General features: G+C 37.8%; 1 protein-coding gene across 1 annotated transcript; it reads right to left on the bottom strand.

The window, feature by feature from the left end:
- Window positions 1-404: 404 nt before the first annotated feature.
- On the bottom strand, window positions 405-11,289 carry LOC124390495 (syndecan-1-like). Its single transcript, XM_046856466.1, has 5 exons — window positions 11,081-11,289; window positions 2,720-2,804; window positions 1,974-2,584; window positions 1,697-1,835; window positions 405-1,457 (listed from the first exon to the last, which is right to left on the bottom strand). The coding sequence occupies exons 1-5, from the start codon at window positions 11,144-11,146 to the stop codon at window positions 1,291-1,293; spliced, it is 1,068 nt and encodes a 355-aa protein (XP_046712422.1). The 5' UTR covers window positions 11,147-11,289; the 3' UTR covers window positions 405-1,290.
- Window positions 11,290-18,765: the final 7,476 nt, after the last annotated feature.

Genomic DNA, 18,765 nt, shown 5'->3' with positions numbered 1-18,765 from the left:
TTACACAAATGAACAGCTTTAATAAAAAATTGTGTTTGACGGTTCGAAATTAATTAACAAACTTTGTTTGGTAGTTTCCAGGGAGCCATAAGAAATTTTTTTCCACAACATTTGGTTTAGGCAGTATTGATTGTAAAGTTTTTACAGAAAGCTCACCGTAGCTGAGCAGTCCTTTAATACGCATGTACTAAAAACAGAGAAACATTTACACGCTTATACAAATCGGCCTCAAACGACCTGGTAATATACATTAGCTGTCATCCATCTCAGTAAAGGTTTTCAAGCTGTAGATTTGGTCCACTAGCATATGTACAAAGAGCTGGAGTAACCTCTCAACCCCAAAAAAAAAAAAAACCCAAACTAAAGAAGAAAAAAAAAAAAAAAAAAAAACAACTGCACTTGTGTAATATTTGAGAAACTTTAAGTGTATTTGTGAATTCAGGGTATACAAAATGTCAAGTAATTTTGCTTCCTAGGAAACACAGCAACATTGCGCAAGAGGACAGTCATGTCTTATCAACAATTTCTTATACAAATTTCCAAATACCCATTTCTGTTTCGCTTGTTCTGACACGCCATCTAAGGAGCACAAAACAAAGAAGAAATTGAAGGGAATCCCACTCGAGGCAACTCTCCTTCCACACAAACACACAAGTGATAAACCAATGTGGAACATAACAGTTTCAACAAATGAAAGTAAGAGAGCCCAGGCCAAGCAGAAACACATAATCAGTTCCAAGCAAACAGTGATTGTAATTCAGGATTGTAATGTTTGCATGTCAAAAGTGCAATCCATGTTTTCTGTCCCTATGGCAACTATCTGTTACCGAGGTAACAAACAGTTGGAGGAGGGTGAGCTCTCTCGCTACTGGACGCAGGAACAGGATCCCTGGAACAGGAAATAAGGCACTGTGGAATTAAGAAGCTGGTCCACGTTTGCTGTGGTCTCCCAGCACTGGCAGAAAGCAGAACCATAACGAAAAAAAAAAAATTATAAGGCAGACTCCCGAGTCCCTCACTCTTAACTAGGGCTCATGAGGACAGTCTCGATCCACAGTGTGAGAATCCATTAGAAAAGGAAGGGGGGGGAATAACCCAAGCAAACTGTTCTTGAAGATCAACCGACCAATTCAGCCACAAATCCAATGTGTCGCAAATCCAACGTGGGCATATAATCAAAAAAATAATAAAATAAAGGGTCACCAAGCATGTGGAATCTGGCAAGTTAGGAAGTTTTAAGTGACAGTCAAGCGTAGAATAAAGAGACAGAAACCAGACATATAAGAGTCTTTATGCCAGAAACTCTTCCTGCTTCTGTGGTTTCTGGTAGCCTCCATTAGGGTGTTTGTGCTCGTCTAGTGAATAACTACCCTCGTCCTTTTTCTTCATGCGGTAGACCATGAGAGTGACAAGCATGATAGCAAAAGCCAAGCCCACCACGCCACCTGCAATGACACCTGGAAAGAAAACAACATGGAAAAGATAAGTTCATTCAAATGACTCATTCTCTTAAAGGTAAAGTCATTTTTGTACTATGACACCGGATGGACGTATGGAATAAATGTTAAATGAGCAAACGAACTCGCTCATACATTATAAATTACGGTTTCTAAAAGCTGAAATGGGCAGCATGTTCCACTGGATCCAAATATCAAAACACGATGTTGGAACAATGTGGGTTTAAAGTGACGCTTACCTGCCAGGACCTCTTTTCTTTCCAGTAAGCTATCGTTGTCAGAAGCACTGCCTAGAGCAAAATCAGACTCGGACCCAGGTTGTCCTGATCTTGTTCCCGGCTTCTGGATTTCATTGTCGAATCCAAAGTCACCATTACCCTGTCGAAGGAAAATAATGGTGTTAGGTGGAATTTGTATCTTTTTTCATGCCTAGTTGTTATGCTGTATATAATGTGAATATAAGCGCAGGTTAACAAATTACTCCCCACATATGTAACATAACAGTTTCTTTTTTACCATTGTTGGATTCGGATTCCTGTTGATAGGTATATGCTCCTTGGGTATGATTTCAATCAGATTATCTTCAATGGCTTGCATAGTTGTGGATTCAACAGAATCACCTGAAGCGTCAATATCAGCTGAATTACTAGCTGTTGATGTACTCCTAAGTGCTGGAGTAGTCTCCATTTTAGGTGCTTTAGTTGTCACACTCACTGCTTCAACTATACTGGTAGCTTCTTCAATTACAAATGATTCTTTGGTGTCCTCCTCATCATGGGCAGTGGTTGTATATTGTTCTTTATGCGTGGGCACCACGGGTAGTTTCTCGGCTGGAGGCAGAGTTGTCTTTGGCTGCGTCACAGCGCTTACTGTTGTGGTCTCACTTTTTTGATCTTCCTCTGAGCCAAGAGATTTGATGATGATAGGAGATGTTTGAGTCTCAGTGATCTGGGTGGTGGATGATGGAGGAGCTTCTGTGTCATGGCCAGATGTTTTAGGCTCAGTGTGGGGGGAGACAAACTGGGTAACAGGATGTTCTGGAAGATGAACGGGGGCATTTGTGAACCATGCTGTCTTCGTGGTGTTAGGACTTGCTTGGGTTGTCACAACAGGCATGATCAAGAAGTCTTAAAATTAAAATACAGAATTAATGTTAGACCTATAACCAACATACATCACCTATATAGAAAGGGATACTTTTTCTATGAAAATTATAGAATTGGGTTTTCAAGGAAAAAAGTTTTTAAAACGAGATCTCCTACCATCATCCCCTGACCCTGACCCTGACGCAGAGAACTCATAGTCATCTCCTGATCCATCTTGATCTTCTGGTGCAAGAGCTCCATACTGATAAAAAAAGAAGTAAAGACAGCATTTTAGTTTCTGAACAGCCACTGTAGTTTATATCCTGTTTACTGCTGCTTAATTGCAATATATTGTATATACACAATGACCAAAAGTATGTGGACAATTGCTGAACATCCCATTATAAATTTAGTTAACCCACTCTACTGGGAAAGTAGTTTAGACACTGATGATTGGGCAGCTCTAGGTTTTATTTTATCCCTGAGGTGGTAATTGGAACTGAGGTCTGTACAGGACTCCTCCTGAAGAATTCTTCCACATCAGTCTTGGCAAACCCTGCCGTTATGGACTTCTCTTTGTGCACAACATCGCTGTCATGCTGGAACATGTTTGGGTCTTTAGTTTTTCAATAAAGGGAAATTCCTAATGCTATAGTATGCACAGAGTACTACTACTTTTGGCTGCTCCCATTAGAGGTCACCACAGCGGATCCTCTGTCTCCATACTACTCTGTCCTCTAACATCTACCTCTTTCAACCAACTACCTGCATGTCTTCCCTCACCACATCCATAAACCTCCTCCATGGTCTTCCTCTTTTCCTCCTTCCTGGTGGCTCCATCTTCAGCATTCTCCCACCGGTATAACCGGTATATAACCCATGTCCCCTCTGCACTTTTCCAAGCCTTCTTAATCGCACCTCCCTCGCCTTGAATATAAAAACGTCCTACATGCGCTGTCCCTCTAATAAACTCGTTTCTTATCCTGTCCATCCTCATCACTCTCAATGAAAATCTAAGCATCTTCAGCTCTGCTACCTCCAGCTCCACCTCCTGTCTTTTAGTCAATGCCACTGTCTCTAAACCATACAACATTGCAGGTCTCGTGACAGTCCTATAAACCTTTCCTTTCACTCTTGCAGATACCCTTCCATCACAAATCATTTCTCTCACTCTTCTCCACCAACTCCACCCTGCCTGCACTCTTTTCTTCACTTCTCTAAAATACTCTCTATTACTTTACACTGTTGACCCCAGGTACATGAACTCCTCCACCTTCTCCACCTTTTCTCCCTGCAACCACACCACTCCACTGCCCTCCCTCTCATTCACACACATGTACTCTGTCTTACTCCTACTGACTTTCATTCCCCTTCTCTCCAGCGTATACCTCCACCTCTCTAGGCTCTTCTCCACCTGCTCCCTACTCTTACCAGAAATCACAATATCATTATTGCAAACGTTATAGTTAAAGGAGACTACTGTCTGACCTTATCAGTCAACCTGTCCATCTACTGCAAACAGGAAAGGGCTCAGAGCCGATCCTTAATGCAATTCAACCTTCACCTTGAACCAGTCTGTCATTCCTACTGCAGACTTCACTGCTATCACACTGTCCTCATACATGTCCTCAAAAGTATACACAGAAACAAAGACAATTGCATGTTTCCAGTTTGGGGAAGAACCACATTTGGCCATATAGTACATTAAAGCATACAAAAATTGTGAAAGTTCATATTAAAACTGTAGGCTTTTCATCTTTTAATTTAATATTTCATCAGATGTTACTTTCATTAGATTTAGTTGATTTTTTGGGAAACAGGCTCATACATAATTGAGAGATCTTTAATCAGCACACACAGCACATTTTCTCAGTGCATTCAGATCAACAGGATTCCCAAAATGAAGCCCTAAAGCCTCTGCTCTTGCTGTCCACACCATCCTCTGGCCCTGTAGAGCTTTATATGACATTGCTCTTTGACCCCTCATACCCTGTGGCTGAATATGAGCCATAGACTCCATGGAGCCATTTTAACTAAAGTAGTCTGCCAGCAGTTTTTTCACTCGGTGTTGATACCACATTAAATTGTTTTTGCCTGTGCAGGATGTTGTGTCACTGACGTCATGCCTACAATAAGCCTCTAGTCAATGGCTCATGGTTTTCTTGCATTTAAGGAAGCTGGAGCGAGACAATAATAACTGCAAATGCTAACCAAATTAGGATCTGCAGTCTGATAACAGGAAACAATCCCACTGACTGTGTTCCTGTCCAGCAGCTTCCGATTTTTTTTTTTTAAGGCAGTGCGGGGAGGGGTGGAGTCTTAACAACACAATCACATATGACATGATCTTAAAAATGTGGTTACATTATTGCCCAAATATATATGAGAAATTATATAAGAAAGAAAAACCCCTTGACCGTTAAGCAAGCAGCTTATAAAGTACAACGTGGTGTCTGTGTCAGTCAAACCAAATACATGAATGGCCTTAATTATATATATAATTTAAAAAATAAATAAATAAATAAATAAAATAAAATAAAATAGGTCTATGGATAGACAAGGAATTTAAGCCGTGTAATTCAGTGTAAAGCTCTACAATAAGGTGCCCAGTTAGGGACGAAGTATAGATTTCTCATTATTATTTCCATGAATAATTATAATCACACTAATATCTACTAACTCAAGAAAAATAAAAAAATAAAAGTCACACCCCCTGACTATGCTTCACAGACCCCACACTCAAAATCATAGCTCCAAGGAAGTTAAATCATTTCACATAACTCAAGTGGTCCACACAATAAAAGCAAGTCTTCAGTAAGTCACTGAGCCACAGGCCTTAAGCTATCATTTTACACAAAGTTACAGCCCAGTGGCCAATCACAATACAGGCAAGTGGGGCAGCTTCACATTACAAAAATGCATATGACTTCAGGTGCTTTGGCTGATCCAATTGGAATTAAAAAAAAAATCAAACAAAACACACTAACTAAAAAAAATCTTTCATGAGCTAATAAAGCTAGTCTATCTTCTGTCCTGCCATTTGCCACTGAAGTTCAGGTTTCATCAAAATCTACTTTGGTCAGCTAACAAGCCCCAGCAGCTGGAGGGCTATACAATTAACAGCCAGTCAGAACATTGGGGTCATCTGGTAGTCCCCAAGCTCCTCGTTACAAGTTCAAAATGTACCCATGCATATCCTAGGTCCCAAGTAAAAGCTTCATCCTTAACAGTTTTTTGACTAGCTTTGCCATTTGGTGCAGGCATTTTTATAGCAAGGTGCAAAACTCAGAAAACAAAAACCCACTTGTCATGTAAGATAACACACACAGACTTTTCCATTACACCAAAGGAAAAGCATTCTTTAAGATTTATGTGCAAAATCAAAGAATCACTGTCAGACTTCAACAGTTCGTTGTATGTACTTAACTAAACGTATTGTCATACATAAAATGTACTCTCTACTACTCCGTATAATTTAGGCTTTAATTAACAATACAAAGGCACCTACAATCCTGCCACTTATACCCGACACTGCTGAACTGAATTACAGTAAATGACCAGGATGAGTTGCTTGATAACTAGGGGTAGCATGGAGTTGCTGGAAGGCTGATGCAGTGTATAAATAGCTCAGAGCATTGAACGCTCACATATACGTGTGATATCCCACCTCTATACGTCTTGCCTGCCCTGGGGTAAGTTAAGTACTGTTCGGGGGAAGTGTGAGGGGGTAGACACATTTCACACAATGTACTGATTTCCTGAGATCAATAAAGTCAGTAGAGACTTTATGTTCTGCCAAGAAAGCTGTAATTCAAACCATAATGCTTCAATAATACACAGGAGTATAAGAATATGCATGGATAAGATGCACACATACTGGCATTTCAAAAGATAGCAAGCAATTTCTGCTCTTTCCTTCCTTATACATTCAAGGACACTGACACACTCTGGATAGACAATGAAAAAATTATTTGTGTTTAAGAGTTCAGGATGGTCATGCTCTAAGACAGAACCCCCACATGACTTAAGAGCATCTGGAAGATTTCAGCCAACACATCCGACAGGGGGACGTTATCTTTCACCGCTTGGTACGCGCGGCATTGCTTTAATCCCTGCTCTATGGTTGTGACAGGACCCATATAAACAAAGACGATTCTCAGGCCAGGCGTCAAAAGGAAGTCCTGACCAGTTTATGTTTGAAGATCATGTTCCTCACAAGCTGGTCCCCATTACTGCCTGCATGTGCATCCCAAAACTGTTTTTACTTAGTAGGAAATGGATGAACAGGGACCTGCTTACACCAAATAAGGTTGGTAATCAAGGACAGTTTCAAAAAATTATGCCAGTATGTGGTTTGCATCATACATGTTTACACCACTGGACAACCTCAATTGGCTATTTTATATGGACACGGTACATAGTAGCAAGGTCCTTTAAAAGATTTCAGCCTCACAGTTAACCAAAACAATGTTTTGCTTCCCTGGGATTTTACACCACCACCAAATGTGTATTTTGCCTCTGCAGTCATTGTAAAAATATAATGAAAAATGCACTTGATTATCTCAAAACAAACATTTTAAACAGAGACTGCAGGGTTCAATGGCATCACAGAGAGCCTTACACACTAGCGCTTGTGGAATGCCGAGATTGAGGTTATACAGAAAATGCTGACAAGTAGCTATCAACACCTATCCAAATTGATGTTGCTTTAAGCCAGATACAGAAAAAAAAATTAAAACAAAAGAAATTAATAGGGCGCAACGTCAGCGAACGCATTTTATTAGAATGCTAAACGCCCTAGAGGACCAGGTGGTGTTAACAACCTGCTGATGAGCTCAGTGATCCCTGTGAAATGCCTCATTAAAACAAATACCTTTCAGGCAACCACCACCAGTAAAGTTACAGTGACAAAACATTCATATGCACAGTTGATGGACACTGTCTCTGCAACTTCCTGTCTCCCAGGACTGCTTTCAGTTCACTGAAAGTGCAGGACAATGGAAGAGATGAGGAAAAATACAAAACAGCACGATGCACATGCCATAATATAAATGTCAAGTAAGCTTAGAGAACTGCACAGAGCATAAAAACATCTTACATAAAGCAGGGTGTGACACAAGTAGACTGTGGAATATTCATGGGAAAAAAAAACGGCTTGCATTCAGTGGCTATACGCTGATAACCAAAGCGAATGCTTTCAGGCATGTGACAAACAGGCTGAGACATATCGATGACTGGAATTCAGAGGTGGGATTTTCCTTGAACAGGCCTGCACCACAAAAGGTACATTATCCTTACTGCACATGTCGAAAAAATAAAGTATGTGGATAGAAGCCAGAAAAACAAATATACTATCAAATTCAAGGGTGGACAAATGATGCCTGGGAAAAAAAAACTACGTTTCTGTCCGGGCTATTTCCATTAGCTGGTTCCATAACCTCGCAAAAAGACAAAAATAAAAGATCCCCCTTATTAATTTAGTGTGCGTGATACTGGCATTAATGCTATAGATACAGTATGTCTTTCATGTTCTAACATGCATTATTTTGGGTAGCATATTAATTAACTGCATACAAGACAGGTAACATTTTCAGAAACCGGAATATACAGATGTGTGGAAACACTGACAAAACAGTGGCTGTAATCTAAACCTTGTGCTAGCACAGCTAACTTATAAACATCACAAGAGTGGAAAAAAAATACAGATGTTAGTCAGACGAAAGTAATATAACTTACAGGCAATGGAAATAAAATCGTACAGTTAAAATAATAAATGACTCGACTCTCTGTTGACAAATCTGCTGCTGGATCATATAATAATTCTTTTTTATGCACTTATCTACTTAGGTCATATTACTACACTACATTAAGTACCATTTTCTACCCTATTCACTTTGGTTCCTTAGTAACTAAGACATAGGGCTGTGCAGCACAATGGACCTTTTATTTGTCCGATAATAAATGTACGATTTGTCCAGACTTGTGTGCTTCAGGCTTAAGAAGAATGTTATTGCAAATATCCAACAGGCACACTGACAACACAAAGGCTTTAGCAAAGTTCATGTGCAATTCTCAGGACAACAGATGGTTGTAAGCTAAGGAGATTTATAGTTATGCCTTTGTATTTCACACTTTTGCTAGATGCGATAATCTGGATTTCCACTTTCACTCAGTGATGAGTCAATCAGTGTCTAAAGTAGTATAAATTCACAGCAAGATTAGCCTATTCATTCATCAGGTATTCAGGAGTCATCACACCAATAACCCAAATAGACAGTCAAAGTCCACTGTGAATTAGGCACATAGAGTACTTCAGTAAAAGGTGTGAAGAAAGAAATCCGTTACAGTGATCCACTCATTTCACCAGAGTGCTGGCGAGTCGGTTTTAGTCATGGTAATTAATCACCCAGAGATTACACCAATTTACATGTTTTGGGGGGAAGTGACTACATCTGAAAAGACCTTATACAAATACAGGGCATCTCATACCTGTAGTTTAAAAAGGGTGTGATTTAGTGCTTTACAAATACCAACAAAAGATGTTCCTTCAAATAAAGAGACATGCATTAGCAGTCTGCAGCGTATGCACAGCGAAGCTTTCAGACGCAGACTGAATGAGTCAGGCTGCATGACACGGCAACGTGAACTAGTCTGTAGTCACAGCAATCACTTTGTTATGACAGCGGCCACAAAAAAAACCACGGCTCATAATCAGGTAGAAAAGTCTGTTATTTCGATTTCGTCTGACAAAGGTGGGTAAAGGTGCTGTCAGATATGCAAGAAACTGCAGATACAAATCAGCACAGCCAACCAACTAGAGGATTCTTAACAGTGAATTATCAGTTTGCTGACTTTACTCTATTACAATCAGTGTCTAGACAGCTCAAGAAGTCACCAGACCGGGGTGGGGGGGGGGGTGTGAATCATGCATAAAAAAAAAAAAATAAGTAGAAGTACATGTACTTGAGGGCCAATGGGTGTACATCACCTCAATCACAAACCCTCTTATTTTGTACATGAAAAGTTTTCATCCTAAAATAGGCTCTGTTTTTATAGCAACTGAGAAACACCAATCCCAGCGGGCAAGGAAACCAAATATGCCAAGAAGTCATGACAGAGAAGACATGGATAAAGGAGCGCTTGGGTGTGTTTGGTTTGTTCTGTCTTTATACTTCTCAATGATTGCTGCAGATATCACCTTGCTATCCACTCATTGTTTAAAAAAAAAAAAACCATTTCACGTGGCTACTGTACGTCACAGGAGACCTGCTAATCCAGGACCTCAGGAAACGGCCATCTAAAACAACAGACAAAAGGTAGTTCCTGTTTTACCCCCAGATAAGCACAATGTAAAAGCTGTTATTGGGGATGCTTGCAATTTGCACAGTGAATTGGATTAGACTAATGTACTGCATATTGGTACCAACTCCAACACACAAACACTCTGCCTTACTCTTGTATGTAACAAAAAAAAGGGATTCTATGCACTTCTTGAACTCCTTGCAGTAACTGAAGTGGGGAAGCAACCAAAAAAGGGCTGTAACTCTATAAATAGCTGGAAGCGCTTACCATAAAGTGCACAGCATAATTATATTCCCTGACAACCATGGTGGGACGGTATGGTGAAGCAATTTGTTTAAAACTTTTAGCAAAGCGGACGCTGGGCAAAAGCCGTTTACATCTACAAGTAAGAGTAGGAGCAGTCTAATTAAGGCTTGGCTGAAAGCAACAACCATCAATAAAAGCCCCCAAGCCGTTCAGACTTTCCATTCGCAACATTCCTGATTGAGAAGTCATGCGTGAATGCTTGCAAGGTGAAGGCAATGCAGTTTACCACACAAGGGAAAGACATCAGTGTTGCAATAAAACAGTATGTATACGTATATGTATATATACATACATATACACACACACCCCACATATATATAATTTCTTCTCATGAAGAACTGAGATAACAGAGGAATTCAACATCCTTAGATGAAAATCTGATATCTGAGGTTCTTATCATCTAAAGTGGCCATGAAAAGGTTTGGGAGGTTCAGACCCAAGAAGACGACCATTGCATTTACAGACTGAAATAATCACATGGAATAAAGAGGTGAAACTATAAGTGCATGTTTTACTCAGGAGATCTGTTTCTAAGTAGCGTGGCCTACAGATGGCTGATTTGCGCATGCTCAGACCAGTGCGCTCTTGCTTACCTGTTTGAGTCAACACCGACAATCTCGAAGATACACCACAAACAGCGTTTGGTCCACAAAACCGTTTGTTACACAGAAACCACGAGTTTTAAGGTTATACTTAATAGTTACTTAACAATAAAGAAAAAAATACTACAAAATATTTTTAAAAAATCCCAGCGGCACAACACTGAGCCGGAACGCTTAATCCTGTTTTATGTGCCACGTGTGGAAATATGGCATCAAAGAAAACAATACGGATATACAAAATAAACCATTTAAACAAATCTGTACCAGCAGCTCATACATATCCTGTATTAAAGTCAAACGACATCGCGCTCATTCACCTCCAACTTACCGAATATTCAACAGGTATCCACAAGCAGAGGAACAAAACAAGCGCGCTTTCACGAAGAAGCCTCATTTTCACACCGACAGAGTTTCCACACCGATTCACGGACTGGTTGAACTTCCTATTCCGAAGACCCCTAACTATAAAAACCGACAGACATGGACAGAGACGCGGAGCAGAACACACTCGGGGAAAATAAAAGAAAGAAACTAGACCATATAAACCCCGCCCACTTTTACGGTTGGCTCAAGGTGAGTGAAGTTGGGACTCCGCCCACATACATATATGGTCATATCCTCCAACACAACCGGTTGCAGTCTACTGTATTATAACTCCAATTATATTTATAGGGTTTGGCTGAAGTGCTGATCCAAAGCAAGTTACAGAAGTGCATTGAGGTCTTCATAATAATAATAAAAAACCTATGCCCCTGCTAGTTCAGTGTGTCAGAACTCATGTTTTACATTATCTTTAAAATTATGATGATTGTTTCCAAATGTACATGAATACTGATAGTCACATTATATACAAGCTTTTATTGTCATTTCAACCATATATAGCTGATGCAATACACAGTGAAATGAAACAACATTCCTTCAGAACCCTGATGCAACATACATACAACAATCACAGAAACAGAAAACACAGGGCTGAGGACTAGTAAGTGTCCTCGCTATGTAAAGTGCATGTGTGAAACCTGGTGTAAACAGTGCAAAGACAACACAAGACAGTGCAAGATAAAAAATAAAAACAAAATAGCTGTGAACAGTAGCAAAAATGTTACATACTGTACGTTTACATACAAATGTTAAACTTCGTCACCTCACAGCTCAATAGATTCAAAATTCTTATATATATATATATATATATATATATATATATATATATATATATATATATATATGTCTTTTCTTCAATTTAATGTTTTGCCTTTGTCAATTGTCCCACAATTTGCACACAATTGTCTGTTTTGTCCTCCAACTCATTGGAAATATTTTGAGACTGCCATAATATTGTTTTTTCCTCCTTAACATTACTAAATCACCCACCACTGACCAGATCACATTCTAAATACTAAGATCAATGACCAAAAAATTATTTTATGATGTGTGATGTGACAGCAAAATCAGGCCAAAAGTCATACAGTATTAATCTGGTTTTAGATTAAGATTGTAGAATGTATTATGACACACTTGAGATGAGATAATTCTTAATGGTTTAGACATTTATTATATGTCTTAATTTGTTGACATCAATTGATTGTAAAAGGTTAGTGGTGGCAAATAAAAAGTATCCTTAATAATCCCATTAACTTACATTCATTATGGTAAAGTAAATGTTGCCTAAAGATACAAAACTGTATAAAAGGTTTGCTAATAGTTGCAGAAATACCTAGTACAAGCTTTAAAAATTAGAGAAATCGTCTTTATGCAATTAAAAAAGTTATAAAATCAGTTTATTGTTGCAGCATAGTGCAATTATGACTAAAGTGATGTTAAACTTACTCAAAAGTCTATATTAAAATATATGCAAGTACTACACAACCATAACTTTTTTTCATATTCGGGTTTTTGACATGATTTTTAGTAGACTAGTATGAACATAAAAATTAAAACTTCAGATTTTAGGGATTCAGATTGATTAGATTTTTAAAGTGAGAATTGCTTGAAACGTAATGTTTAACTCTCTACTGTTAGGTAGTTTAGTTTGTAGGAAATGTAATTATTGATATGAACTAAATCTTTTTTGTACTACTGTGAACAATGTTACATATCATTTGTTGGCTGTTTTTATGTAGTGCTACAGTAGATGAAAAATAGTCAAGTCTCCAAAAAGCATCATAGAACAAAGCTCATATTTAAACTGTAGAATGAGCATCACAACTAACAATTTCTACCTCCCAGTTAAAATTATCTTAACTTTGCTATGTTTATTGAAATATCACTGCTGGCTCATCTTCTGCATTTACAGAACCTGGCACCCACAGAAAATGGCAGTAATGGCTGAAAAAGTAGTAGAATCTTCCTATCTGGCCTCCTTTTGCTTGCTAGCCATAACCATGAACATCACTCGACATTTAGAGTAAATCATCCTTGCAATAAAGGACAATTTACTATAGTGAACTGACTCACAACCATGGTATCTTTTGCTACTGTTCATAAAATTTAGATGACCGGTTTATTAATTCTTTACAGCAGAGGTTCATATGCAGTAATATATTGGTGTCTCATACAAAGTGTCCAAACAGAATTGGGTTTGAGCAAAATCATTATTGTTTTTTTTTAAACTGTTGTGTTTTGATGAACAGTGGAAGCTCACACCCTTCTTGTTGGAGTGATAGAAAAGAAAGCAGATGTGCTGCCAAAAGCTACACAAAAGTTATCTACAAGTGCAGATAAACATGGTTCAAAGTGCAATTCAACAATATAAATCAATCAACAAAGATTTTGTTATTGTGCAACAACTTTAAGTAATATCATAAGACAGGAAAGAATCTTCAGTGTACTGCCAAAGCTAAATAATACAGTAAGTACACAGTACATACAATTCAAAGTTAAAAATACACTGAACAGGAGAGAAACCATCATGTCACACAACATCAATGTAACAGTCACATTCTATGCATCAAGGAACAAACCGAACATTGGAGTTTATTAGAATTACTGTAGATTTTTCAACCATCAAGAAAAGAATTTGGATGGAGACTTCAAGCAGTGGCAATCACATACGTCATTCATTTGCAGACAGTAGTAGACAGGATAGGGCATAGGGTCGAATTGTGGGTGCTATTCTAGTGACATCCCTGAAGACAAGTATGAGTGTTTTGTGTATTTGTCTGCTGCATGAAATAAGATCATGGTATATTTTAGGAGTCTGCCAGCCAGCTGTGCTCATGTGAGGTTGTGGCATCTGACACACGTGACATCCTACCCTCTGTGAGTAGCCAGCTTATCTGGTAACTGTGTAACGTTTTGGGAAAGTTTTCTTGAAAAGCCCACAGTTTTCAATAAATGGCATGTATAGTGATTGTGAAACTGTAATGGAACGCTGAGAACTTGGGCAGGAGTTTTAGACAGTCATGCTTCCAGAAGATACTTAACTAGAAATTGTTATACAGTATATTAGGGATTATACACAAAGGTGCTGGGTGTAGAGCAGACATGTCAAACTCAAGGCCACCGAGTCACTTCTGGCCCGCGGTTCCAGAATATCCGGCCCACGAAGCAATATCATATTTCTATCATAGTTGATAAAGTTTGGCTCTGTGGGCACTGCACAGTTTCTATGCTTAATCCCTGAAATTAAGCCCCATCTCTGCCTACAGGCTGTTCAAACTCTCTGCATGTTTGGAAATACATATCTGTGTGAGCAACATTTCTTTGTAAAGATGAACAAAAGCACACACAGGAGTCATCTCACTGATGCACACCTTCACTATTTCCTGAGAGTTGCCACAGCACAGAACCTAACCCTAAACCTAATTAACTGACAGCCAACTGACAGACGATGCCAAGCATCATGTTTAGGCAAATGTGCATGAGAGCAGAATGTACTGCTTTAAATTTCTTCCTTAAAAAAATAAAATAAAACAAGAAAGTAAAAGCAGTACATTCGGATACTTCCTGTCTGCCTTATTGTTCATTAAATTTTGACACTGTTTTGCTCTATACCTAGACACAATTTTGGCCCCCTCTATGATTGGGTTTGACCTCACTAGTGTAGACAATCAGTCATAAGATGATAAAAAGGGGAATTTATAGAAAGGGAACTGAGAGGAAGGTTAAGTTTGCTGAGCTACTGAGGTACTGTACTGTGATAACACGTGTTTGTGTGTTGTTGGGTGTGTTTTTTAGTGGAAAAACATGACCCAAAGACTCTTATATCTTGGGTTGGACTTCTTGGAAGCTTATGCTTTATGCTAGACAGATCCTTCAACTTCAACTACGTATCTACTGTGTTTTTCATGATATATTGTGCTAATCTGTTGTGTCTTGGTGAAAATGTAGATGTTTTGTGTCAGTTGTCTGGAAGCCCCAGAGGTCCATGAGGCATACTCAAGGTTATTTTCCCCCTATTTTGCCACAGTGGTAGAAATCCTAAACCTCATAATATGTCTAAAAAAATCTAATGAAAAATAAAATTCTGCTAAAGGGGTTGATGAACTAAAAACGAGGAGGTATGACAAGTTTGCATCCAGATAGTCTAATGGGGGCGAGTAAAAAGCCATGATATGAGTGACCAACTCATATGAAAGGGTGTTAGGGTCAAGTATGTGAGGTGTCCTTAATAACAGTGTTGATTTGAGTGTGTTAGGACTTTTTATAATTCTATTTGTTTTGTTAAGCATATTCTTAATGCAAATATTTAATTAAAGGAAAAATACAATGGCATTACATTGGGGAAAATCCTGAATTTTCAGCATCCAAAAATTATTTCAATCACCAGTCTTTTCCTTCCTTGGGATCTGGAACAGAGCTGCAGTACTGTAACAGACCATTTCTGCCCAGTGAATTGAGCTACGATTGAAGGCATTTCAAGATAAACTCAGCAAGACTCTGGGTTAGGCATAATTACCACCTGACAGTCCAGTGAAGAAGAAGAATGAAGCCGAACGAAGACTTTTACAAGGCTTCATATTTTTTTGTCGACCTTGTAGGAAATGATGATTACCCAGCTGAAGTCATGATTATATACTGCATCATTGCTTATGGTATTTGGCTCTTTTGTGGTTTCTGGAATTAGTTGCTGACTAAACTGTACTTGTGGAATGAGTCACAGTTCCTCTTTGTCAGTCACGTTGGATAAAATAGCTCAGCAAGCAGAAATACTTCTGGATTTATGCAACAGGCAAACAGCTCATATACACGCAGTCCAAAATTACCACAGAATAAGCACGCATACATGTTTGCAGACACAGAAGCTTTACACCACATCTATTCTTGCATGCGCCAATGTGACAATAATTGTGGTAAAGAGACTTTTCTTATTGCTCGATGATTCCCACAGGTTGCTGCCATGTGGCTTTGAGTTTTTATTCCTAATGAGAGATCCTGCACAAGCTTTTCTTGAATGTAATTGGGAGCAGCTGGCTGTTGATCTGAAGTCTGCATCTACCTCATGCCACACTAAAGCTCTGTCAGCTCAGTGATGTGGCGCTTGACATGAGCTTAAGCCAAAAATGCTAGTTAAGCATTATACACTTAAAATGTTGGGCAGGGAGATAAATTGTATACTGGAACACATTTAAAAATGCAAGTTAGAGCAAAGTACATGTGCATAGTTAATTCTTTATATCTGTTTAGTCACTTTTTAAATAAAATAAAGTAAATGACTAAAATAGATTATATGAAAACCACTGAATTCAAATTAAGAATATTTGCATCATGGCTGACTTTGCACTCTGACCCCAGCTAACATCACTGGGATATATATGTGAAGAAATAATTTTACTGTGCTGTAAAGTACATTTGACAAGTATAAAGCACCTTTCTTTCTTTCTTTCTTTCTTTCTTTCTTTCTTTCTTTCTTTCTTTCTTTCTTTCTTTCTTTCGAATAATACAATATTTAATTAAAAATATATACGTATTATATATTTTAATTATTTATTGTACAGTTTGAAAAGCAGCAATCACACCATTCCTCTGCAAAAAATATATACAGTTTTGCTGTAGACAACACAGTTTAATACTGTACAATTACATACAATTTTACTGATGTTTTATTAAATATCAATGTTTGCACACAGTTATTCAAGAAAATGTTAAATTAAGCAAAAACTAATATGAAGAAAGATCTCTCCTTTGTTTTCCTAGACAGCATAAAAACATGTTAAAGTCAGTTAGCTATCATTACCGGGCTTTATTGAACTAAACTGCTTTTGACCAAGAAAGACAATGCTCTAAAGCTCCGCTATTCCACAGCTATGTGGTGTTTTACTGAACACGTTAACCATTTCTTAAACATCTCCTAAAAATGACATTGATTGAGCAAATCATCATTGCAAGAAACAAACATGAAGTCTTCACATTGCCACGCTCCACTTTATAATGCTTGGACCAGATTTAGCAATTTTTTCATCCTAAAGTTAAGCCAAGAGGACAGTGTCAGAAAGGTAAAACTTCACTCTTCACTCTTTCTGGTGCTTTTCTTATGAGAGTTGTTCTCCACAGCCTAGCTAAAGTACAGAAGGTCTAGATTAAATGCTGAACACTGAAATAAATACTTTTAGATTAGATAATTTAAGATCATTATATTTCTTCAGCAATTCATATTGGCCTACATGTATATTGAAATGAACGTGAGATTTTCATAGCATTTCTGGATATAGTTGATTGAAAGTACTGTATCTATAGTGTGAGGAATCTTGTATGTGTAACTGTTTGTTATTTAGCAGTAAATGTAACATTTAGCAGCACTGATATGTGGTGGTAAATGCCTGTGTACATTGCATTGGGTGGATTAAAAATTCTGATGATAAAATTAAATAAAATATGGACAAATGTTGACTATTATATCCGTTTTTTTTTTTACATTTACATTCCAGATTTTGTACCCCTATACTATTAAAATAACAACCACTTTTCTGGTAAGGCTTTCCACTAGATATTGGAACATGACTGTGATGGTGCAACACTGCACTATTGATATTGATGTTGATAAATTGATCAAATTAGATTGATTTGCTCTCCACAAATATTGTTAAAAGATTAATCTTAAACAGTACCATGCTCTTAATGTCTGCAAGTTTGATCACAGCCGCATAGATTAATGTTACGGATAGACTGTAGAATCCATCAACTAGTAATATGAGGACATCTTCTGGAATAGCATATCATTACAAGATACTGACCTACAGGTTACAGATTAATTACTATCATTCAAAAGTCAACACAAGTAAAATATGTTTTATCCATAGCATAAAATCATACTTTATCATTTTTAATAAATAATTTAAGAATTGTATCTGTTAAATGTATTTATAATTAGGTCGTCAGATCTGGTTTGGTTTCTTATATATCTTCAGCAAGACTATACTAGTGTAGCAGAAAGCTGACAGTAATGTGCCACCCAGTTTATGACTAATTACAGTCTGTCTGAATTCACAAGACTTATAGCAGGAGACATATTCCAGGCTGGAACTGAACAGAGTAATGAGAAGATAAGAAGCTGCACAGCATATTCTCATCTCAGCATAGGAGGATGAATCAGATATTAGATGCATCCTCTTATATCACTCTATTCTTTGTTGAGGTTTTGGTTTAATTCTTAATGTAAATAAATGTTGATTAACTCCTGCTTATTTGCTAAACCTTGAGTTAGATAAAAGTTTAAATGCAGTTTTTGTGGGTGTAAAATATAGTCAAGGATCATCCAGCTCTTAAGTCAGACTGACCAGTAAAATGCAAAAGGTTTCTTTATGTTTCTGATTTAACAAAGTAGTTATTCGTTAACAAGCTGAGAAAAAACAAAATTGTGCGAACCTCTGTACTTATAACATTTTAACTATAAGTTCAGACTAAAGGGGAAAATAGAAAAGAAAAAGTTAAATGAGTGGCCAGAGATATAAACATAGCTTTTTCTGTGCGTAGATAATAATAAATAGACGGCTGAATTAAAAAGAGGCCTTAAATCTGTAATTATTAACTGAAGACCTAGTAGGCAGGGCAACATGCACTATAACATTTTAAACG

The sequence above is a fragment of the Silurus meridionalis genome, chromosome 8 (assembly GCF_014805685.1).
Source record: "Silurus meridionalis isolate SWU-2019-XX chromosome 8, ASM1480568v1, whole genome shotgun sequence".
In the NCBI taxonomy this organism is placed as follows: Eukaryota; Metazoa; Chordata; class Actinopteri; order Siluriformes; family Siluridae; genus Silurus; species Silurus meridionalis.
The sequence above is the reverse complement of the archived record's forward strand: the minus strand, read 5'-3'. Positions and strand labels throughout refer to the sequence as shown.